This window comes from Schistosoma haematobium, chromosome 7 (assembly GCF_000699445.3).
Source record: "Schistosoma haematobium chromosome 7, whole genome shotgun sequence".
NCBI classification, from domain to species: domain Eukaryota; kingdom Metazoa; phylum Platyhelminthes; class Trematoda; order Strigeidida; family Schistosomatidae; genus Schistosoma; species Schistosoma haematobium.
The window spans coordinates 16,926,365-16,951,763 of NC_067202.1; the positions used below are offsets into that span (position 1 = coordinate 16,926,365).

The 25,399-nt window shown below is 36.8% G+C and overlaps 1 protein-coding gene across 1 annotated transcript; it reads left to right on the forward strand.

Annotated features, from left to right (window-relative positions):
- Positions 1-18,765: 18,765 nt before the first annotated feature.
- Positions 18,766-23,661, forward strand: SEC11A (Signal peptidase complex catalytic subunit S11A; the record flags this gene model as incomplete). The annotated part of the gene is made up of 6 exons (XM_012937907.3): positions 18,766-18,822; positions 18,864-18,973; positions 19,014-19,163; positions 20,381-20,500; positions 21,526-21,583; positions 22,891-23,661. 6 exons carry the CDS (start codon positions 18,766-18,768, stop codon positions 22,945-22,947), a joined length of 552 nt encoding a protein of 183 aa, XP_012793361.2. The 3' UTR covers positions 22,948-23,661.
- Between the last annotated feature and the right edge of the window lie 1,738 nt (positions 23,662-25,399).

Here is a 25,399-nt window from a genome sequence, read left to right on the forward strand (position 1 = left end):
AAGCTTGTGACTTAAGGAAATATTGAGGCAATCCACATTGGATGTACATATATATATTTAAATTCATGATTCAGTTGAAAGTAGACCACCATGGAAAACCTGGAAGCATTGGATGGCCGTTTCGTCCTAGTATGGAGCTCCTCAGTAGGGCGCATCTACGATCCCGCATCAAAGGGGTTCCAAGCCAGGACTTTCGATCTCGCGCTCGAACACTTAACCTCTAGACCACTAAATCGGCATCCAACGGTGTTAATGTCTAACTTCAACCAATCCGCAAAATGAACATTACAATTTGTTGTTTGAATGTGTTGTTAAAAACGCGTGTATACTATTCCAAACAGAAATAGGGGGATGACTAATATATTGATGACTTTTGTGCAACTCTAGATTGACTTTAAGAGTATCCACCCAATAACTAGGACCGAATGAGGGTTATAAACCAGTGTGAGAAATTAGAATTATGATTTGCACTTGATGGTTAGGGGTTAGGAATTAGATTTAGGGTTTTCATCATGAACTGGCATCAGCTATAATACCATAACTCTAGTTTACGAAATAGTTGAGTGGATTTTGTATCAAAATCCGAGACCTGTTGTCTCATACCTGATTGGTTCGTCTATAAATTGTAGTCTTGCCGAAATAGGATATATCTGTAGTGTAAAGAGACGTTTTCCGACGCTGTATAGGTAGATCCAATAATCATAAATGACATTATTCTATGTTTAAATTACCCAATTTAGGTTTTATCATTATGGAACTAATGAGAGTGTGGTGTCTGCTACTTATATTGATATAAGTAGTATATGACGCGAGTCAAAAACGTAATGTCTGGTAGCAGAAGATGAGGGAAGATCAAGAAAGGAAGAGCGGGAACACAATGCAATTTGTAAGAAAACACATGAACAATGAAATGAAAGACAATGGATTGATGTTTGCAACTGGAACAGTCCAGGTTGATATGATGGATTAATATTTTTCAAACTAACGATTTGCTAAATTGTTTTTTGATTTACCAATTAACTCTGTAATTTTGTATTACCGTCACAATGTCGTTCGTTGTATAAGATTTCTTAACATTATACTCAAGATGAATCCTTATGGAACTGATTGGAAGGCATGACTTAACAAGAGTGGAATCTTTATCATCACATATGACATCGGAATCTGATTGGAGTTAGAAATGTGATGAGTATGAACTATCTAAGAATTCCATATCCATTCCTTTATAGCTTTCAGTGGTATTATAGTGAACGAGAACACACAAATGGGGATAATCAAATGTATTTCCAAGCATAATTACACAATCTCTTATTGAAATCTGTGAACCATATAGTAAATACTTCATTTACAAAATGTTAATCAATCGTCTCAGATTTGATTATTCTTTCCTTTACACACCCATCATTCTTTGTTCTCGTCTTCTTCTCTTCGATCTTCTTAACCTAATGTCTCTAGACATTTCACTTTCGATTGATAATTTATACTACTGATATCTGTCAATATCAGTAGTACATACCAAAATAGCTTTATGTTTGTTGAAAATTTATTTTTTCAGACTATGGATAAACTTATGGATTTGAGAAATGTATAACCTAATGGTATCATACATTTGTTTCTTTTTAATTTCAGATTGATCAATGTAACATTGAAAATGATCATTTAGAGTTTGAATCTCATTATGAATGTGGTAATCTTCATAAAACTATATTGTATTCCAGTATCCTTTTGTGCAAATCTTTTCACTCTGTCTTTTCAAAGCATATTCCTAAGGTTGATATTAATCCATTCAAATTTGGAAACAATCAACTATTTCCATTGATCAATTTGCATCTCTTTAATATATAGATGTATATATATATTCACTTATCCAGTCATTGATTTTAATATCCTACTTCAATCAATTCGCACCACCACCACTACCACCAACATCACCATCATCACCACCACCACCGACAACAACAGACGGAGTGTTCCATATTCAGAACTTTCATACCTTAACGATTTACCATTTTTAGTCAAAGTTTTTTTCTAAAAAAAAAAAGAGAAAAACAGGCAACAACAACGACAATGTAACTGAGACGATTTTTAAAAAAAATTAAGATTACTACTTTATCCTGTGTAAATTTTGACATGGAATTATGAAGTAATGACAACAGTTGTTGTCGATTTATCGAGATATTCTATTATCTATAATACACTTTTGTGTATCATTATATGATTGTTTGTATGTATGATTGTGTGTGTGTGCGTGTGTGTGTGCGTGTTTGTGTGTGTGTAGAAATGGTTCTCTGTGTTGTTTCTGTTGTTTGATTGAATATTACTGTCACTATGCATTTGGCAGTTTCACACAACACAACAAAACATAAAAAGTGACTAAATTTAAATAAAAATTTATCATCACCAAATATTATACTAAATACATGCTACAAGGCTTATATTACACCATATTGTCGTTTTATATTGCGATGATCAAACGGTTTATAGAAGTGGCAGATCCTTATTTGCTGACTTATTTGATATGATCTTGATAAGTCTTGTTAATTGAACGCTAGATTAAGCTTTTCTAGTAACCCCCAGGTTAGAACTACACAACGGCTTGAACACAAGAGAGAAAAGATGCGAAATATGTATGAAACATTTTATTCGGAGGGTTCATTTATGGACAGAATATATCGGGGTTTTTATAGAATTTTAGATGTCTTTGAGTTTCCCGAAAGTTCTACAGTGCTGCTAAACATAGTAGTAGTAGTAGTAGTAGTATAGTAATCAGCTAATCAGAAACTCTTCATGTGACTTTTCACTTTCTTGATGTCTCTGACAAAACTTCCACTGAACGCTGATTGGATAAGATGCTTCTCAGTGTTTTCACAGCCTTTCTTGACTTTTTTCGAGGAGTTTTCTGGATCTCCTCAACAGACTAAATATTAGTCATTGGAGTGCATTGAAAACTTTGGCATCAGTAGTTGTCTTCAAGTTGAGTGACCAGTCACTTGACCATAACATCTTATTAGCTTACAGAAAAGAAAAATGTAGGAGTGAGTATCTAAACACGTTTTAGAAAAATGAACACCTGAAAATAGACCGGTTATCAATCTCCGACTCCTTAGTTTTAGGGATTTCAACTAAATAAAAAGCTCTATCATGCATCACTGAACCTTACTCTATGAAGGATATTCCTCTCGTCCGATTGATAGATAGATAGATAGATAGATAGATAGATAGATAGATAGATAGATAGATAGATAGATAGATAGATAGATAGATAGATAGATAGATAGATAGATAGATAGATAGATAGATAGATAGATAGATAGATGTGTAGATAGATAGATAGATGTGTAGATAGATAGATAGATAGATAGATAGATAGATAGATAGATAGATAGATAGATAGATAGATAGATAGATAGATAGATAGATAGATAGATAGATAGATAGATAGATAGATAGATAGATAGATAGATAGATAGTTTAACATTTGTAGATTTAGTGAAGTAACACTAGATCCAGGTCAAATTGCCCATCAAGATGAATGCGTACTTATCTTGAATGACTGTTCATTCGACTTAATAGTCAGTGAACAATCCTCATCGTCAATGAAGGATGACACGATTGGCAAGTAGAAATCAAGAGTCAAACCACGCGACTACATGGTCATTCTCTGCACCTCTTCACTCTCTCCTGGTCGATATGCAACACAATTTATGGTTCCCTTGTTTGTATTGTTTCGGTTGTTTGATTGAATTTTACTGTCATTATACATTTGTATATAGATTATTTAGTAGAAAATATTATAATTGTAAAGTTTCACACAACAAAACAAAACAAAATAAGTGACTAAATTTAAATGGAACAATATAATACCATGGCAACAATTATTATAATCAAGTGTGGTATTGAACACATGTTTTTTTTCTTTTTCTCTTTCTCTCCCTCCCCCTCCCCCTTTCTCTCTCTTCCTCTTGAATTTCTTAATAGATTAACTGAAAAAGTGTGTATAATTTTTTGTGTTTTTTAAAATATTTTCATGAAATCTTTCTTTGATTTTCCTCTGGAAAATTGAATTTGATTTTAATCAGAAGGGGAGTTTTGTGGATATTATAGGAAGTTATTAGTTGTAATCATGAGTCATTTGAAGCTAGACCGTCATGGAAAACCTGGAAGCATCGGACGGCCATTTCGTCCTAGTATAGGACTCCTCAGCAGTACGTATCCACCATTCCGTGTCGTGCGATTTGAACCCAGGACATTCGGTCTCGCTCAATATCGCGGATTGGTGAATGCTAGACAATAACACTAATGGATTCTGAGTCAGCGGTCTAAGGTTGAGTCATTCGCGCGCCAGACCAAAGGTCCTGGGTTCGAGTCCCATGTATGTAATCATGGATATGCACTTCTGAGAGTCCCATACTAGAACAAAACGGCCATCCTGTGCTTTCAGGGTTTCAACGGTGATCTGGCTTCAACCGGTTCACAAAATTCAACTATTTGTGATAATAGCTAATTAATAATTATACAGAAGTAATAACAACAGAGTAATGAATATGGAAGATAAGAAACAGAGTTACGATAACAGTAAAATAAATTATTAAATATATTGCTTTTGAACACACGCATCTAAATGCTCTGGTGCAGACGAGAGTGTGGAGAGTCAGCTCTCCCTCTCCAAATGCTTTCACGTGGCCACGCGTATACAACCGCTCCAAGGGAGGTCCTACTCACTGCTATCTCGGGGCGTGGATGTTGTTTACGAGATTGGGCGGATGAAAAGTGAATGTCCAGTGGGAGCTTTAACCGAGTTGGTGGACGCAGAGGGTCGACCTAGTGGAGTTGGAAAACTCTCATTCCAAACCAATGGTGCACATAGGCTCCAGGATCCTAAGGAAACAAATGGCATATGAACTAATTATTGGTCACCGGCTACAACAGGACTGCATCTCCTGACATTGCTCTACTGCCCTGTGGATCAGGTCGAAGGCTCCGAGAGTGGCTCCCTAAGAAAACCATCTGCTTCGGTTTGGGCATCCGGGCAGTATCCCAGTCCACAAACAAACCAAGTGATTTGTGTGATGCATATGGATTGGATAACCCTTTGCACCAATATTTATGTGCTCAAATAAATAACATTAAGAAAAAACCAGATCATAGTTCGAATTCATGTAGGGGTAATTGTTGAAAAATCTCAAACAGTTGTCTATATTATTTGTGTAAAATGTTATTTGAAAGAATCCCTGCAATCGCTATTTCAATGATTCCATCGTTTCATCTGGTAAATTTGTCTGAACTTACATATACAACCATAGTGTATTTATAATCATGGACTAGTGGCCAAACTTCAACTCGGTCGATAGGATTCGATCTGAGCCAAGAAGGATCTAACATACATGACATTGATCACCACCTAGTGATCAATCAATTGTAAACACAGCCCTACAGGAGGTCAGTCGCGGCCCAGACAGCTCTGTGGTAACATCTCTGACTGTGAAGATGGGCGATACGGGGTCGAATCCACCAGGGGCATCAGTTCCCTGATGGTTACGAGCACACCTTGCTGATGAGTGCCAAGTAGCACGAAACCTAGGTCCATGATTTCCTGTCGACTACCTCCAACAACCATCCTAGTGTTTTCTAATTTAGCAGTGAAAATTAAACAAACATAGCATCAATTACTGTTAAATAATCATTTGGTTGATGCATCTCGCTCATATAAAGAGTAAGTAATAATTGAAATAACTGACTGATAACATTCCTGACTGAGACACTAAATGACATTGTTCCAGGTCAATGTTTTTTAACATATTTTTATGTATGCTACTTATGTTTATGGGTATAAGTAGTATATAACACTAGTCTGAAAAGGAATATCTGTGAGCGGAAGGTTGAACCGATTGAAATGAAGAGAAGATAACAGCAGAAATGAAGGAAAAATCATACTTGTAAGAGACAATTTAAAGATATGCAAATAATGTATTCAGTGTATGATTTTCACATTTTACTTAATCATTGTGTAAGTGTGCATAAATCAGTAGATCGATATTTAATGTTGACTGGAACCAATCATTTCAGTATCTAGATCCATAAACTTCTTCAACGTATATCTGGTCATCCAATAAAGAACATTATTATTTCAAGTTACAAAAACTAGTGATTATATTGCAACTATCTAATCGATATAATTCAATTAACACTAAGATATAAACCATACAATAGTGGATACTACTTATTGATCATCTGGGCAGTATCACTGATGAACACAGTGAATTTGATGCAGATATTAAGGCATGGATAGGTAAAGCAAGAGCAGCATATCTACAAGTGAGGAACATCTGGAACTCAAAACAACTGTCAACCAACACCAAAGTCAGAATTTACAATACAAATGTCAAAACAGTTCTACTGTATGGGGCAGAAACCTGGAGAACTATGAAAGTCATCATCTAGAGAATACAAGCGTTTATTATTAGCTGTCTATGTAAAATACTTCAGATCCATTGGCCAGACACTATCAGCATGTTGGGGACGATAGATCCCCAAACTCATATTTTTAAATTTTATCTTATCGATCATCTTATTGATTAAATGTTAGATATTTTATTGGGGTCAATTGATGAACTATCGATTAAATGCGCAAATAGGTCAATTAATGAACTCGTTGATTAATGTTTAAAAAATTTCTATGACAATATCGATTGTAAATATTTGTATAAATACGCTTGATTTGTGTGTTTGATTTGACTTGTTATCTGCTGTGTGTCTGCAGAATACACTTTCTTCACCTTACCCAGACTTCTTGATCGAGTTAGCAGAGTTGGGGACAACGAACCAGAATAGCTATCGAGTCGCTGAATCATTGATCCTTCGTTCCGTCCGAGTAAGACGAATCAGTAATCGCATTCAAGCAATAACGAACCATAACATAGCAACAACCTAATATACGAGAGAGAACAAACAAGATTCCGGAGGAGGAAGAAATGAGGAAGAAGTGCTGGAAGTGGATAGGTCACATATTGAGGAATGCACCCAACTGTGTCACAAGGCAAGTCCTCACATGGAATCATCATGGCCAAAGGAGTAGAGGAAGATCAAAGAACACATTACACCGAGAAATGGAGACAAACATGAGAAGAATGAACAACAATTGAATAGAACTAGAAATGGAAGGCCCATAACATAGTGTGTTGGAGAATGCTGGTCGGCGGACCATGCTCCATTGGGAGTAACAGGTGTAAGTAAGTAATTAACTACTTATTCATTGTATAATACATAAAGATAGTAGTAAGATATGAAAAGTCCTTTGAAAAACATTTTTAGTAAAATATGATAAATAGAGAATTATATCTGGATCATGAAGATTCATTATGGATTTCACTAACACCCACACACCCACACACACACATAGAAGGACAGTTCCAATAGGGAAAGGAATATAAATTTGTTGTTATGTCCTAATTATATTCAACATAAGATTCTGTTTCTTAGTCAAGAAATGCACTATCGAAAGAATGTATCATTAAATATGTGTGTGTGCATGTGTGTACGTGCGTGTGTGCATGCGTGCGTGCGTGCGTATGTGTTTGTTTCCGTCAGTTATTGTAAAAAAAAGAGAAAAAAAAGAGAAATAACAAAATTGAAATAATTTCGTTGATCTTATCTAAAAATAGAACTTTTTTTAAGAAATAGTTGGTTCTGGCTAAAATTATTTTGGGACTTTTCTTTTACCTGGAATCCTTTGCCATATTTTAGGAGAGAGAGAGAAACAAAGGCTAAAACTATGGTGTGTGTGTTATGGATATTGACAGTGATAAGTAGTATGACTCATCAAGCGAAAGTGAAATACCTGGTGATAGAAGGTTAAGAAGATCGAAGCGAAGAGAACGAGAACAGGGAATGATTTATGTAGAAACAAAAGAACTATCAAATCTGAGACGATTGATTAACATTTTGCAAATGAAGCATTCACTGTATGATTCTCAGATTGTACTAAGAGATTGTGTAATTTGTGTGTGTAGCGTGGTGTCGAGTCGCGTTTGACTATGAACACCACTACAAGAAGACTACGTGCCAGTTAACCGATAAAATCCACCGTAAGCCAAATATCATAAGTCAGTTGATGGCTGTAGTCGAGATGTATTTGTTGGCGATCTCGTGGTATCGAAAGGATACCGAGATCGTACCAGGTTACAAGCGTGGTTACCGAGCGTAACCGAACCCGTGCAAGGTCACAATCAATGGAATGGTAATAATATGGCTGTCTTTAGCACAGTTAAACAAACGAGCACAGTAAAACAATCACTGGTGCAATTGGTTATAATAATGATTGTTTCCATTAAATCAATCGCGTTCTCTTGATAAAAGTTGGTCACTACATGTGTTAAAATACATTCGATTGTCCCAACTTGTGTGTTCTCGTTCACTACAGAACAAGCCAAATGTAAATACACACAAACGATGACAATAATATGTTGAGTCGGCTTTCGGAAAACTTCAACGGAGCCTCCAGAGGCCCAAAAGGAGCCGAAGAGTCCTAACCAATCAGGGCACTATGGAGCAATCTAGAATTCCAACGTGGCGTGCTACTATTGGTCAGTAGCATAATATGTCGTTACTGGATTGGTCGGAATATGATGGTTATTTAACAAACGCTAACATCTATAAATACCCATGTTTTCTGTACAAGAACGAACCTTGGAGCAAAGTGTTTCATTCATACTTTGCGTCTTCTTTCTGGTATTTAGGTCGCTGCATAGTTCTAGCGTGTGGGTTATCGGAATAGCTTAGGAAGTAATATAGCGTCCAAATCAGCAAATCTTAACAACTGACGACTAGGTTATCGTATCAATATGTCATTTACCTTTGAACAATTTGAAGCCTTTCTGGAATGCCAAGAAAAACGCTTTGAACAGTTTCAGATTCGCATGATAGAGACGCTTACTCAGAAAATGAACCTGAATCAAAAAGAAGTTACAAATGATCCCTTTAAATCTCATGTTGACCAGATCATTAATTCTATCCATGAATTTAATTTCGATGCTCCGGCTGGCATTACTTTTGAAACGTGGTTGTCCAAGTTGTCCAGGAGAAGAGTTCTGTATTTGTTGCTCGAGTTTTCGTGCCATACCAGAGTAGTTAGTACCCAGGACCTGAGGCATGCGTTCGTAAGAGTCCGGACCAGAAAACGCTGCAGACGTAGGATGGAACCATGTTGAGCGAAGTAACCAGAAGCGACCATAACAACCAATTGCGAGACCAAACATGTTCCAGACAGATTCGGAACCAGAATATCGACTGAGTTGACAAGGGCGTGGGTGCTCAGGTCAGCTCTCGCCAGAATTGACTGGAGTCGATGGTACCAAACGGGCGATGGTCGGCGGCGTGAGCTCAGGACACAAAAAAAATCAAAGGAAGAGAAAAGTTGTAGCATGCATGTAGTATAGGAATAGTCCTACACCGTATCCGTTGTTGACTGTGCGGTTCGTCGCGAAAGCGTGTGGGTAGGCGTACCCGGCGACCGGAACGTGAGACAGCGGTCTCGTTCGTATTTCGTGAGCCTCCAATCTCATCTGAAGTCAAGGGCGACGTCGTCTGCTGATCTGGGCTTGAGACTATCGTTTCGTCCTTAAATGGTGCAGATGACACGTGCCGTTGACTGGGATGTAGGAATGAGGTCTCTGATGTGTCTAGCGTGGGATCCGAAGTAAATGTAGAGATCCAGCTTGTAGGTTTGATGTGCCTAGCATTGAGTCTCAACTTATCAGGTAGGGAACTGTCATCGACGTGTGCTGGTCTGAGACGATCAATGATGAAGATCTTGACGCGGCCATGTCAATCAACCCTGGAGTTCTCTTCGTGACGAGAAGTCACGTGAAAAGGTCCTTCGTAAGGCTGTTGCAAAGGTCTGTATACTGAATCTGCTCGTATGAAAATATGTGAACAGGTAGATAACTCTCGAGGGAGAGCGACCTGTCGACGTTGTATTAGAGTTGACACCGGAGACAGCGTTCGCATAAATGCAGACAGCCGACGGACGTAGTCTGATTTACAGAAATCGTTACTGCTCCATGGTGTGAAGAATTCCTCAGGCAGACGCAATGTTGCGCCGTACACAAGTTCAGCGGCGGAACATTGGATATCTGCCCTTAAGCTCGTTCTGATACCTAAGAGGACGAGCGCTAAGGTTATGTACCAATTGTTGTTTTCGTGTGCTCGAAGAGCACTTTTGAATTGGCGATGAAACCGTTCAACTAAACCATTTGGTGCTGGGTTGTAGGCGACAGTGCGTATGTGTTCCGTACCAAGCAGCCGGGTCAGCGAGGAGAATAGTTAATTGCGGAAATTCCTCGAATAAAGCGTGTGATATATCGTCGTGTGAATGAAAGACACCTAAGATTTGGAACGCGTACATCGGAATCTATTATATTAATACTATTCTTATCGTTATCCTTCATGTCATGTATATTATGTGTTGAAAAATATTAATATGAAAATATACAAGACACGCTGGAAGATGTAGAGTCCTTCACATACCTGGGAAGCATCATCGATGAACAAGGAGGTTCAGATGCAGACGTAAAGGCGAGGATCGGCAAAGCAAGAGTCGCATTCCTACAATTGAAGAACATATGGAACTCAAAACAACTTTCAACCAATATCAAAGTGAGAATCTTCAATACGAATGTCAAGGCAGTTCTACTGTATGGAGCTGAAACTTGGAGAACTACAACAACCATCATCAAGAAGGTGCAAGTATTTATAAATAGCTGTCTATGCAAGATACTCAACATCCATTGGCCGGATACCATCAGCAATAGCCTTGTGTGGGAGAGAACAAACCAACTTCCAGCTGAAGAGGAAATTAGGAAAAGACGATGGAAATGGATAGGACATACATTACGCAAATCGTCAAACTGCATCACGAGGCAAGCCCTAACTTGGAATCCTGAATGGAAGCGAAAAAGAGGAAGGCCAAAGAACACATTGCGTCGGATAATAGAAGCAGATATGAAAAGGATGAATTACAACTGGACGGAGCTGGAAAGGATTGCCCAGGACAGGGTTGGATGGAGAATGCTGGTGAGTGGCCTATGCTCCTTCACGAAGAGTAACAGGCGTAAGTAAGTAAGTAAGTAAGTAATACAAGACACGCGGATAAATAAATAACAGACCCACCAAAATTGGCTTCTTTGGAAAATTTGGCCAGAGATTGAGAAATGTTCTTACTTTTGGGTTCAACAATAGTAGCGTGGCGTCGAGTAGCGTTTGACTATGAACACCATTACAAGAAGACTACAGCCATCAGTTGCCTTCTGGCATTTTGGCTTACGGGGGATTTTATCGATTAACTGGCGTCTAGTCTTCTTGTAGTTGTGTTCATACTCAAACGCGACTCGATGACACGCTACAGGTGCATGCTGTGTTGTATCGGAGAATCCCGCTTTTCCCTTTGCGTATGTTGAGGCCGATTGCTGTTCAGGCCGCTGCTACACTGGTCGTCTTCTCTTGCATTTGTTGTTGCGTGTATGATAGAAGAGCCAGATCATCTGTGAATTCTAGATCTTCAAGCTGAATCCTAACTGTCAACTGTATCCCATGTAACTTACTAACTAATTATTCAACAACTGTCTGATTCACAATGTCGTCAATTCATTCTTTCATGTCAAAATTATTTTCATTCGGACATTTTAAATAAATAATTGGAAAAAGATTGCGAAATTAAAACTATAATTAACCAAAAAGTAAGTAACTGGTAAAATTTGAAGTAGGAGTACAATAACATAACTGACCTTAGGAAAATTAAGACATTTATTTTTTCAATATTCAACAGTTAACACCACGTTATTATCCCTTACTGCTTCTTCAGTGCTAAGTCAAGAATTTGTGCTATCAAATACTGTACCCTAAAATGTCTAGTGCTTTCATATTTGCATAGAATGATGTTTAGGAGTCTCCTTGACTTTTGTGAATAACCTATTCATACAGCATTTGGCTCTGTTTTTATGTATAAAATAACTTCACTGGAATTTTTTACCCGATCTTCGAACTTTGCAGCTCTCATGTTAGATGGAATTGTTTTATTCAGCCCCGAGGACCAACGAGGCTCTATGACATTACACAAACCTTGATAGTTCGATAGCCAGTGTCGATGGTAAGTATCATGACTATTTTAAAGATATACTTACAGTAATACTGTAAGCCACTGGTTTTCAAGAGCCTTTCCCCTCAACAGACTAGGGCTTAGTTGGCCCAGTCTAAATGCTGTTGATTGTACTTTAATTGTAGGCCGTTATCAAACACAAAGCCCTCTGAGTACAGTTTCATCTCGTTTCAATGTGTAGCTCACCTAGCGTACTAGCAATTAAGTTGTCCAAGCCATAGTACTACATATTTATGTGTCTACTGCAGTATCCATTGGGAACGAGGACCGTATTCGAAGCCAGAGTTCCTTCTAACGGCTAGGGGATAACAGACTTTGCAATTTCCACCGTCACCGTTCGTTTTCTGAGAATTCATTGTTAAAAAATACCTGGTAATTACCTTTAATACTAACTAAGGACCTAAAAGAGGACTCATAGTGATCTACATGTTTTGCTTTCTTTCTGATTAACTTATCTGCAACATTGTAGTTTTCGGTTAAGGATGAGAATAGGCTCCAGAATGGAAACAGAATTTCGTGACCTAATATTGGTCTCTGAAATAAGTCCCCGGTATAACTCATCTACTTTGTGTCTTCAGATCACCGTCCTTGTTAAAAATTTAGCAATCAGTACAGCCCCACAACAGTGGGCAGGCGAAGAATGGCAACTCTCCTGCCAGTCTCAAAATGATTGTAAGACACCAAATAATAGTACATTTTCGGAAGGAGTTGTCAAGCCGGTGTACTCACTTTACGGCACTTTTGACACTTTGTGGAAGCCTCAGGTCACACAATTTCAACATGGACCTTCCATTATTTCTCTTCACTCATCGTCTAACGAGTATCCTACTGAGTAATTAAGCATCAATCGGTTTACTTCAGCCTAATTTCAATGCGAATAATATGATCACAAATCCCCTCTCTAGAGTGGGTTCTTTAAATCATCTCTAGACTAATATAGTTAACAATCATTTTGATGACATGATGACGTAATTCAATCGATGTTTATAAAAGTTGGGGTGGTAGAGGTTTGTAGCCTAGGGGAATGATGTTGATGGAGTTTTGTTCTCTAAGCCGGATCGTTTGACCATGGAACAAAACTCTATCAAATGTTTATGCAATCTTCCTCTTCCCATATTCACAGCTTAAACATATCTTACGCACATTTTTATTATTATGACTCTTTCAAACATTGCAAGAAAATTTTTCAGCACGGACCCCTATTTACTAGTTCATACCTAATTCATATTATTCTACATACTAGGCGATTCCTGATTTGTAATTGGATTACTGTCTCTCTCACCCCATATTAAACATATTTATTCTGATCAATAATTTCACAATTTCATTTAACATACAGACTTATTTAAGTTGTAATGACCTACTTTTATGAAGATAACGCGATTGGTATGATGGAAACAATTATTATAATCGATTGTATTAGGTATTGTTTTACTTTACCTGTTTGTTTAAGTGTACTAAAAAGACACATTCTTGTTTGTGACCTTGCACGGACTCGCGTAAGCTCAGTAGTCCCAAGTGTAAACTTTGGCACGATCTCGGTATTATTTCGATACCACGAGATCGCTAACAAATAAATCTTAATACAACCTTCATTTGCCTCCTGGTATTTGGTCTACGGAGGGATCTAACCTGGTAATTGGCACGTAGTTTTCCTGTAGTGGTTATCATAGTTAACTGCGACTCGATTCCATACTAAAAAGTCAATACGTGATATTCGTCATATCCATAACGATTCTACTTTATTTTATTTTATATTGTAAATAGTCCTAAGTTCAAATGCCATATCTATAGCGATATGTTTCGCCTCAAACATGACCGCCATTGGACCATTAACTTCGATATATTATTGTAGAATTTGAAGAGAACTTATTAAAAAGGATGTTCTATCTTTTTTAAATATACGTGGTTTAATAAGTTCTTGTGTCGGTCGACTTCATGAAAACTATGACAACCAGTTCGAAAAATGACAGAAGTATTGCCCCAGAACTGTCTTCAAATTTGTACGAAGAAAGTAGAGGGAGTAGATAAATGCAAGCACCCTTTCGGGGATTACGGAAGTTCATTGAACCAACCTCTCTTCGGCTACAAGAATAAGGAAACTGTTGTCTTTAGAACATTAAAACTATCAGCAGTTATGCCAGATTAAAATACGTTGAGCCCATAAACTCTGACCAGTATCCAGGTCAGTCCTCATAAAAGTATTTGATATTCGCTTCCAGATACCTAGAAAGCTAGGCCCTAACAAACTGTTATCACCCCGACTACTACTTTAAGTTAATTGTATTTGTCAATAATCATATTACTGGCACCAACCTACTACTAAGGTAGTACAGTGGTTGTTTGGCTAACCATCAGCAGATGAGCGCCAGCTAAATTACTTTCAATATTCTGCTTATAGCTCTAGAAGCCCGATCTGAAGGTCATTTGTTGATTCCACTCTCTGAAAAAAGATTAAGTAAATGGTAGTCTTCTGACCTGTTTCTCTGGTGAATGAAGTTAACTACATAGCATTACCTACTAAGAGCCTTTTGAAACACCGTTGTTTTCATTACTCAGAGCTGACTGCTAATTTTTGGCGAACGCTTTACAACTGGAAGCTTTATGACCGCAACAATAAAATTCCTCAGAGGGCTCTAGATTATGGGACATGAAGACAAACAGGAACATTCAGGAGACATCAAATTAGAAAATAAAGGGTAATTACGTGACTTGAAATCGATAGGTAAATAAATACAATCAAATTTTTATGGTTTTGTTGAATCAAGTTATGTGTATGTATTAAAAACTTCACACTCTTTTGCTCCTTTGAAAATTCTGACTTTTAATTTTTTGAGGACTCTAATGTATAATCAATACATTCTTGGTTCTGAATGCTGTTAGCAGAGAAACCATGAATAGATGATAATCATATTATTGTTTAGGACCTAATTGGTAAGCCAACCCTGTATTGATCTACAAAAATAACCCCACAAAAATCTAAAGGTTTTTATTCGACTAATAGTCCTGATAAAATTGACGAGTAGTCCTGTTTTGTACGAAGTGCTAATAAAAATGCAAGGTTATTAGTGATGTTGATGAGAAATCTAAACACCGCTGGAAATCACCAGGTGGACAGATCTGAAGCTTTGACTCGCATCCCAGATACCTAGGTATAATACTATCAAGCTGGTCATGACATTGTTTAAGACCACCCTATAAAACCACAGCAGCGTTGCATTTCCCTCAAAGAATATCTCGTATTATTATCGTATGTCTCCACTAAACTCCTTTGTTCAAAATTAATCTGGCTAAACAATAATTTATTGGAGTCAGCATCCAAGCAATACGAAACACAAGCATGTCAATTTTCATGATCAGTTGATGCTGAAGGCACTTTTATTGGGTGAATGTTCAAATTGCTTCTAGATCTATCCTGTATGAGATATGTTCGGAGTCGGTTTTTGACTATTATCTCCTTTTAAGTCATTAGATCATGATGAGTCGAGTTATTTGTCCTGTTTCAAAAACGTTTGTGGTGTGTTTGTTAGTATTCCGAATTAATGAAAATCGTCTGATCAGACAAAATAATAGGACCTTGCTGACAATATTTACTCCTTAAAATGATACAGACCATTTTAAACAATTACAAAGATACGGAACCATGCGATTCATCGGCTTATACTAGTTCTTTAAGGGAATACTACATAATGGTAAACGTCGTCGGGTGGTACTGAGACTAAGGTCATGTAATTTATAGTTATTGAGACTATATTATTGTTATTATTCAGATTCTTCACAATACACGATAAACGTTGACAACATATTTAAAATTGATATCACATATGATAATGCACACTGTTAATAAAAAAGCAAAGTACCTTCAAGACTTGTGTAGGTATCATAGGCTTATTTAAACTATTCAATGAATCGCATCAATCAGCTTCACTTGAATGGAAATTATGTGGCTGCTTGTTTCGCATAATCTTACACATAAGCCACGCCATCCAATGACCTCCTGGCATGGCTCAACTCTAACCTAGTGGCCTGGCTATCAATCTCTATTTGTACCTCAAGAGAATACACAAAGTGCGTTACATATTCGTCAAGAAAGAGTGGAGAGGGGCAGAGCGCGACCATGTAGTCGCGTGCTTTGGCTCTTGATTTCTACTTATCATTCGTGTCACCCTTCATTGACGATGATCATTTTTCATTGATTATTAAGTCTAATGATCAGTCCTTCAAGAAAAGTACGCGTCCATCTTGATGGGCAATTTGACCTGGATCTAGTGTTACTTCGCTAAATCTACAAATGTTAAACTATCTATCTATCAATCAGTCGGACGAGAGGAATATCCTTCATAGAGTAAGGTTCAGTGATGCATGACAGAGCTTTTTATTTAGTTGAAATCCCTAAAACTAAGGAGTGGGAGATTGACAAACTCTCTATTTTTAGGTTTTCATTTTTCTAAAACGTGTTCAGATACTTACTCCTACATTTATCTCTTCTGTAAGCTAATAAGAAATTCTGGTCAAATGACTATCCACTGAACTGGGAGACAACCACTGATGCCAAACTTTTCAACGCACTGCAATTACTAGTCGTAGGTCATATCAAGTAAGTCAGATAATAAGGAAACGACACTCCTATCGTAGCCTCGGTCTGAATCATGTGGAAGATTTGAGAACTAGGGGAGAGCTGGCATAGCTTCAGATCACCACCTGGTTGTGGCTAAGATGAAACTGAAGCTAAAGAAACACATGACGACCAAAGAAACAGCATTACAAAGGTTCAATACAGCCCTCCTCCGACATACTGACAAACTCAACGGATTAAAGATAACTCACAACAACAGGTCCTAAGCCTTACGGGATCTACTGAAAAAAGAAGAAACTACTGTGAATAAAAACTGGAAAGAGATCAATGAAGCACCAACTTCAACATGTCAGGTTCTAAGTCGCAAGAAGCATCATAAAAAGGAATGGATCTCTATAAAAACCCTAAGGAAGATTCAAGAAAAAGAGAACAAGAAGACAGCAATTAATAACATTTGAACGAGAAAAAGAATGTCAAGGCAATAGTTTAATACACAGAAACAAACAAGCAGTTGAAGAGGAGCATTAGAGCTGACAGGCAGAAATATGTGGAAAACCTAGCAAGGACAGCGGAAGGCTCTGTAAGGGAAGGTAATATGAAGCAACTATTTGACGTAACGAAGAAACTAGTAGAGAGGTATAGTAGACCAGAGATACTGGCCAAGGACAAAGAAGGCAGGCCAGCCAGTCATATCCAGGAGCAGAGGAACAGGTGGGTATAGCACTGAGGACCTCTTGAATACTCCAGGTCTATTTAATCCACCGGGAGAGACTGGAAGCCGTCAGAGTTACCTATAATATATCTGAGTGATGTTGAATAACAAATTCAGTGTCGCAAGAATCGATCCTAGAACTAATCCTATTCTTATAGCCCGTTGAAAACCTAGCTGGTACAATGGACACAGAAGACCCGTTAAATACATATGATCGTAAGATTTGGTAGGAGGTTCTAAGTCCTGTTGGCATTGTAACTCTTTAGGAAGATTCTCACAGCATTTATAACTAGATTACTAGAAATCTCCCCCTTCTTGGTGTCAAAAAGTGCAAAATGCCGGTGGTGAACCGTTCTAATGCTATTTTTACATAGTACTGTCTAAATGATTCCAGTGTCACCCTCCCCACCATAGATAGGACTTCAGCATCATCATATGTGATACCGTGGGTGCTCCCTTCCATCAGCAATCTGCAGCTAACAAAGCCGATCATTTTTTTAATTCACAGTCCAAAACCCACGTAAATTTACATCGGGATTACTCGAGAATGTTTTCGGTGACCACAACGGAAAAACCCCTACGTCTTCTCAGCCTAAGAAGAACATTATTTTCTTGAAGGGCTTTTGGAAAAAAAACAATCAAAAAACGTCTAAAAGGTTTAAAATCTAGATCCTACTCAAGTCCCCTGGGGCCTTTTATTTGGGTTTGCGTACAATAGATAATATCACCCTAAAAATAACCATTTCATTTTTATACTAAACTACACCCAAGAGGATATTCACTTAGTATAGAACAAAAAAGAGCTCACGTGGACCTTTTGACAAAGGTTTTCGAAGAAGGGATTGCCAAATTTAAAATTCCTTGTAAAAAAATGATGCCAAAGACACATTTTAAGAGTCTTCCAAAGGAAAACGCAACGTTTAGCTTTGTCAGTATTGAGGAGAATTACTCACACAACTTTTTGAACCTTACTTTACCTCCATTTACAGAAGGAGCAATGTAAAGGCAGAATCTTTTCATGGCCATAGACGTCCTCCTGCCACCCGAACGATTGTCTTAAGAAACGAATAATTCACTAACCCCAACTAGTAAAGTTTGAAGTTTGAAGCTGTGATAATGAGTAAATTGAATCTTAGCAACTAAATTCAGTTGTAAAGCTGTAGGTTTTTCTAAAAATCACGAGATACGATCAAATGAACCGACTTGTTAGTACTACGTCGACATGATAACAGATTGTCAGGAATGCCCTTGAAAACCGGCAACGCAATTAATCGACACGTGTTGGGCGCCTATATTGTACTTAGTCTCAACTTTTAGACATTAGAGATGGGACTTTTGGATATGGACTTATTTGCTGACTTTAAACGTATGAACAAAAGACAGGTATTTGCCTCGATATAAATTTTATTATTAATTATATCTAGGTATACTATCAGGTGTTAACCATTGCTATGGTTGTAGCGTCTGCCCTAATGATCTGGAAGCTTTTAGTAGTTATTAGCTATAGCGAAAGTCCTTTAGTAGTTGTCTTAAGGTATATCCACCTAAATTCACAAGCTTTGTTTGATTTTCAGTGGCAGTATGGAGCCTGCATTCCACCGGGGTGATGTGTTGTATCTAACTAATTATCCTGATGAGCCCATCCGAGTTGGTGACATCGTTGTATTCAAAATTGAAGGGAGAGAAATTCCTATTGTTCATCGCGTTCTGAGACTGCACGAAAAGTTTGTTTATGCTTTAATAGAGTGGACATTAAGTCTCGTTTTTCATATGTCAAGATGCTATTTCCCTAAACATCTTTATTGAAATAAAGGGATAGGTGTAGAAATCGTTATAAGATATCTTCATTTTATTCTAGGGTTATGTGGTGCTTTTGATTCACAGCTGGTAGTTTTTAAACCCATTTACTTAGGACAACTTGATAATGAATCTCCCAACTGTGGAAGTCTCTTTAGGAATTTTGAGAAAATGCTGGAGATGTGAACAAAAAACCCAATATTCTTAACGGCCTGGGGTTTTCCCCCAAATAAGTTGGAATCTTGCGAAAATTCTCAAAACTTTTATCTTTAATAGTTCTCCCCAATATGTCCACATAGTTAACATTAAATTCACAAAAACATTAGGCCGATTCAATCAATTCCATCGATAAATCCCTGAAATTTCAATATTTACTTCGATAAAAGACTCAGTGTTTCCGTGGAATTCAGGGAAATCCTGCAATGTTCATTTTGAAATACTCGGTTTCCCATAACTTTGTTGAAAAAACAACAAAATCTCTAGATTTTGGAAAAAAAACTGAAAGTTAGAAAATCACTGAGAACCAAATTAATATTATAGTACACTGAACCATCCTTTTCACCATTTACTGTGTTTTTGTTAAAACAGTGTATTTGCTTAACGTACGTGCATCATATTTATCTAGAAAATGCCAGTGCTTTCAAAGCAAAAATAGTAAAACCAACGTTATTTTCTACAGTTGTGTAGTTACTTTATATAGTGACTGCTGATAAATTGTGTTCAGGATGTCACACTATAAATAACATTTTTATCATGTGATATCAAGTTGTCTACTTAAATTCAAAAAGTCCTCAGATGTTAGCAGAAATCAACAATAACACTGTTTGAATGTTCCGTAAAGTTTTTGATACACGTTTCTACTTAACATTTATCATGAAAGTAATCAATATATTGATTGTCAGTCACTTTGCCTCAAATGATCTAGGGTTTATTTATAGTTGTATTAACACGTCAAATCGTAACAAACCACTTGTATCTTAATTTCGAGTTCTATGAAACTAGAAATTATCGATGCAGAATGCTTGACAACTTTAAGTAAAATATGATTTCTTAACAGCGTTCTTATCCAGATGATGTATATTTCCTGTGAGCTTCTTGATATGCAACTTACAAATGTATGACACATTCTCGTAATCCTTTTTAGTGTCAACGGTACCATCAAGTTTCTCACAAAGGGAGACAATAATCCTGTTCATGATCGTGGTTTGTATGCTCCTGGTCAAGATTGGCTGACACCATCCCATCTTATTGGACGAGCTAGAGGGTAGGTTTTTTTTGGTCTTGCCATTTAGGTTAAGACCAAAGTTTAGTTTCATTTAAATTAACATTACAGGTCTGTGTACATATCACATGCAATTAAAATATACCGATAAATTACTTGATAAATGTATATTGTTCACATTCAACCCTTTAATTTAGTAAGTAGTCTGTGTAAACCCGTAGAAAATAACTCACTTCAATCTCTTTACCTTTCAAATAATCTTGTATTTACCAATACGTTTAATACTAGTGAAATTTTGGACTTTAAACTACTTCCCAATAGTTAGTTGATTTCATGATTTTTAATCAAAAATGGTAGTTTATTCAACCTATAAACAGATAAAAAAAATCTTCGAACGACGAAAAAGTTCTGGCTTTTATGGGTTCTTTGTTGGTTCTCATTTTTTTTCAAACAAGATATTCTAACCTAGAACTTTCCGTTGATTTTTTATACAGTGTTCTTAAATAAAAAAATACTTCTTTGCCAGACGTAACACAAATAAATTCTTCTGTAGTTCTGCGAGTCTCAGTGAAATTATGTCAGCGGCTCTGACTAAAAAAATACGAGTTTGGGTTTTGTCAACTTGCGTTGCCTATGACTCAGCTAAGGTGTTTGTCTCTTAAACAAAGGACGAGTATATTATGGAGCGATTCCGTCTGTTTAACTTTGTGGCTATGAAATATGGTCTTCCTGTAGATTATAAGTTTCAATGTTATCTCATACCCCTTACTTGGGGAAGTTCATTTTCAAATCATCTCTAATATTACTGGCACAATAATTCTGTACTATATAAAGGATAACCATAAATGTGATTGTACAACTCTAGTAAGTGATACTGTCGAAAAAGGTCTTTATTTTGCCTAATGACTCGATGAGTTTGTTTGTTTATTTCAAAATAAGGTCTATCATGCAACACTAAGTTCATTATTGAACAGTTTTATTTGTTAAAATTTTAAATAATCCCACTTTGTTTTGCATTTTTTCTTCGGTCAATTAAGTTAAATCCACTCTTTACTTATTATTTTCAGATTCATACCTTATGTTGGTCAAATCACCATACTTATGAATGAAAATCCCCGTCTTAAAGTACGTTCCATACTATTTAGTTCCATTTTAAAATGATGTAATATTGCAAAAAATATTACGATTATATATTTGAAAATTTTAATTTTAAAAGTAATGGATTTTGAAAAGAAACGGATCATTTTACTACATTTGTTCACTAATCAGTTTTTATGATGGTAGTACTGTATGTTGATAGTAATCGCTTGTCCTTGCCATTAAAAGATATGTTCCCCCCCTATTATTTATTGGTACAAGGAGGCACCAAACAGATATGCACCACATAAATCACTCGGCTTTTGTGAGGGCTGAGATACCTAATGAGTGCCCAAACTGAAGCAATTGGTTTTCTTAGAGGGGGCACACTCGGAGCCTTCGACTTAAAGGTCTGATCCACAGGGTAGTGGAACAACGTCAGGAAATGCAGTCCAATGGTAGCCGGTGACTAATAATTAGTTCACACGCCATTTTCCCCTCAGGATACTGAAGCCCATGTGCACCATTGGTTCGGAATTCGAGTAAAGTGCCAGACATTCTCTTTTCGTCCTCTCAATTTCGTAAACATCACCCCCGCCACGAGAAGCCAGTGAGTTGGACTTCCCTGGCAGAGGCTATATACGCGTGGCCATATGAGAGCAATTCGAGAGGGAGAGCGGACTCCTCACTCTCGACCGTACCGGGGCGTTCGGGAGCACTTCCCTTAACAGTTAATCTAAATAAAAGTTATCATGTATTTTACTCGCATGTGATATTATTGTAACAAATTTCCAAACCTAACCAACTGTTAAAATGATATACGGAAATCAAATAATCGTGAAGTGACATTAGGTTGTAAGATGCTTTTACGTAATGTTTATCTAAATGCGGTAATAAGACCTTGGATAACATGACTCAGATGCATTATTTCATTATTTTCCTCTTGCTCTTGGATTCTAGTATGCTCTCATATATGCTCTGAGGGTTTATTCCTTATTTTTATCATTACTACATTACTTCAATCCTTTCCTTGTTATTTTCTCGTTGTTGGTAATCCGGTTTGGTAACTTGGATCAACACACTTTTGTGCTATACTCTTTATTAAGAAAGTCTGTATGTCTTATGTGAATGTTCTAACCATTAAAATCAAATACAACATCAACGCCATTCCTTATTTGTTAATCTTTTAACCGATAAATCACATCTCCACTGTCTAGAATTGCAAATAACATGAAATTATGGTGAATCCCAATTGTTTTCAGTAGAATATTTAATTGTGTAGTGTCGTTTAAACTACTAATCAAAAAAATTTTCCATATTTATATTTATGTGTTTTTTTTTCTACTCACTTTTAGTACTCTGTCTTAGGCGTTATGGGTATCTACTTATTATTGAATAGAAATCAAGAGTAATAAAACTTGTACAAATGTACAGAAACATTATATATATAAGTTTTAATTCCTATGTAACCATAGTCACTTTTTTATTTTATGAAAACTAACCACTGATCGTGTTGTTGTTCAACTGCTAATGACAAGTCAGACGCCTTTTTAGTCAAGTGATTTGTACTTCCTTTTTGTTGCTACTGTTATTGTTGTTTTGTTTTTTTTACTTCTAACCGTGATGCTTATTGTCGATGTGTTTGAAGTTAATTTCAGGTTTATTATTTTTCCAAACAAAGCGCTATCTCTCTGGGGGTGGAGGTATTTTTTTCATCGTCTTTCTCTTTAACCTCTGGCGACCTTTAATTATTCAAGCTAACGTCCATAGATATGAGGCGATAACTGAGCAGTAATAATGGTGCTCAATTTTCGGCCAACTTGATCACGGTTTCAAATTGTGCACTCAACTTCTTCAGTTAAAGTAACTAGGTCGTATCATATTAGCCTTCATATACTTAGAGTGTTGTTCAAAGCCAAGCATACGAATCTATACTTCCTAGTAAATGAGTCAGTCTGTACCTTATAGATAAGTTTTAATTTCAGTAAGTGATTTCTATAAATCTGGTATCCGTTAAATTCCATCCATCCATTCATTCAAATACCTGGGAAGCATAATTGACGAACAAGGAGGTTCATATGCAGACGTAAAGGCGAGGATTGGCAAAGCAAGGGTCGCATTCCTACAGTTGAAGAACATATGGAACTCAAAACAACTTTCAACCAATATCATAGTGAGAATCTTCAATACGAATGTCAAGGCAGTTCTACTGTATGGAGCTGAAACTTGGAGAACTACAACAACCATCATCAAGAAGGTGCAAGTATTTATAAATAGCTGTCTATGCAAGATACTCAACATCCATTGGCCGGATACCATCAGCAATAGCCTACTGTGGGAGAGAACAAACCAGCTTCCAGCTGAAGAGGAAATTAGGAAAAGACTATGGAAATGGATAGGACATACACTACACAAATCGTCAAACTGCATCACGAGACAAGCCCTAACTTGGAGTCTTGAAGGGAAGCAGAAAAGGGGAAGCCAAAGAACACATTACGTTGGGAAATAAAAGCAGTTATGGAAAGGATGAATAACAAATGGAAGGAGCTGGAAAGGATTGCGCAGGACAGGGTTGGATGGCGAATGCTGGTGAGCGGCCTATGTTCCTTCACGAGGAGTAACAGGCGTAAGTAAGTAAGAAAACGAAGTAGTTATGACTAGATGTTCATACTATAGAAATAAACCACTTGTCTGTAGTGTTTTTTTCTCAGAATAGATAGTCAAACAATATAAAACATCTGATCGCGTTCTTATTGAAAATTTGCATCACAAAAAGCTAACATTTGACAGTGTAACAGAACTTTAAAAAAATCTATTTTAAAGGTTATGGTTTTTTCGCACATAATTCAACTTCGGAAGAGAAAGAAACAGGACTTCATCTCTTTCTCTAATTAACAAATAACAAAGCTGTGTGATGCATCCAAGTTATTTGTCAGGAAAGAAGAATAGTTTGTAAGTGAACTAATGTAGTTTTATTGTATTATACACCATTCAGGAAACTAGCATTATTCACAAATTGATTTTAGTCAGATGCGTATATAATTGGATGTCGGCCCTCTACAATGATTAAAGGTGCTTGGTTCGACCCCTGGCAGGGTCGTGGATGTATAGTAATTAATCGAAGGAAGGTTTGAGAAAGTTGGACAAAATATTATTCCACATGTACTCCACGTATAGTGGCATGAATTTTATTTCCACTATTCTGGGAACGAGCTGAACTTTTATGGTTGCAAAAAGAGTTAAGTTTCACATATGTTCGTAAGTCTCATCTATGTGTGTATGAGATAGTGTTATGATGAATGATGTTCTAGATCTGGGGCTGATACACAACATACTACGTACTAACCCTCCAACTGACTACTTAAACGAAAATTATCTATTGGGCTGCCAAATAACATGAATAAGTACTCATTTATGTATATAGATTTCTACGCGTTACGTAATCAATGGTATGCATTCGACCTTTTAAAGTCATTTCTGATTGTCATTAGGTGACCTCATTTGACAACTTTTAACTGGCTCACTATATCAGATAACCTAACAGTAGTTTTATTGCCACGACTATTAAGGAAATGCGTGTGCTTTTGTCTGTTGGATAGGTTGACAATACTTGTTCGGTTGCACAAGCTTTAGCAATGGAGATTCGTAAATTCTAACCTATCTACAAGGTTTTAAAAAGTAATTCTACTCACAAACACCTAACTGTAAACAGAATTGAACAGTAATTGTTGTTTAAATTCGTTATCCTGTTTGGTAATTAAACTTTAGACAACTAAAATTACTAGTCCTATTTCAATTTCAGTAAAATAGAAATTCCAATTCAGGCATATAGTAAGAAGTATTTAGAGTGGAACAAAAATACTT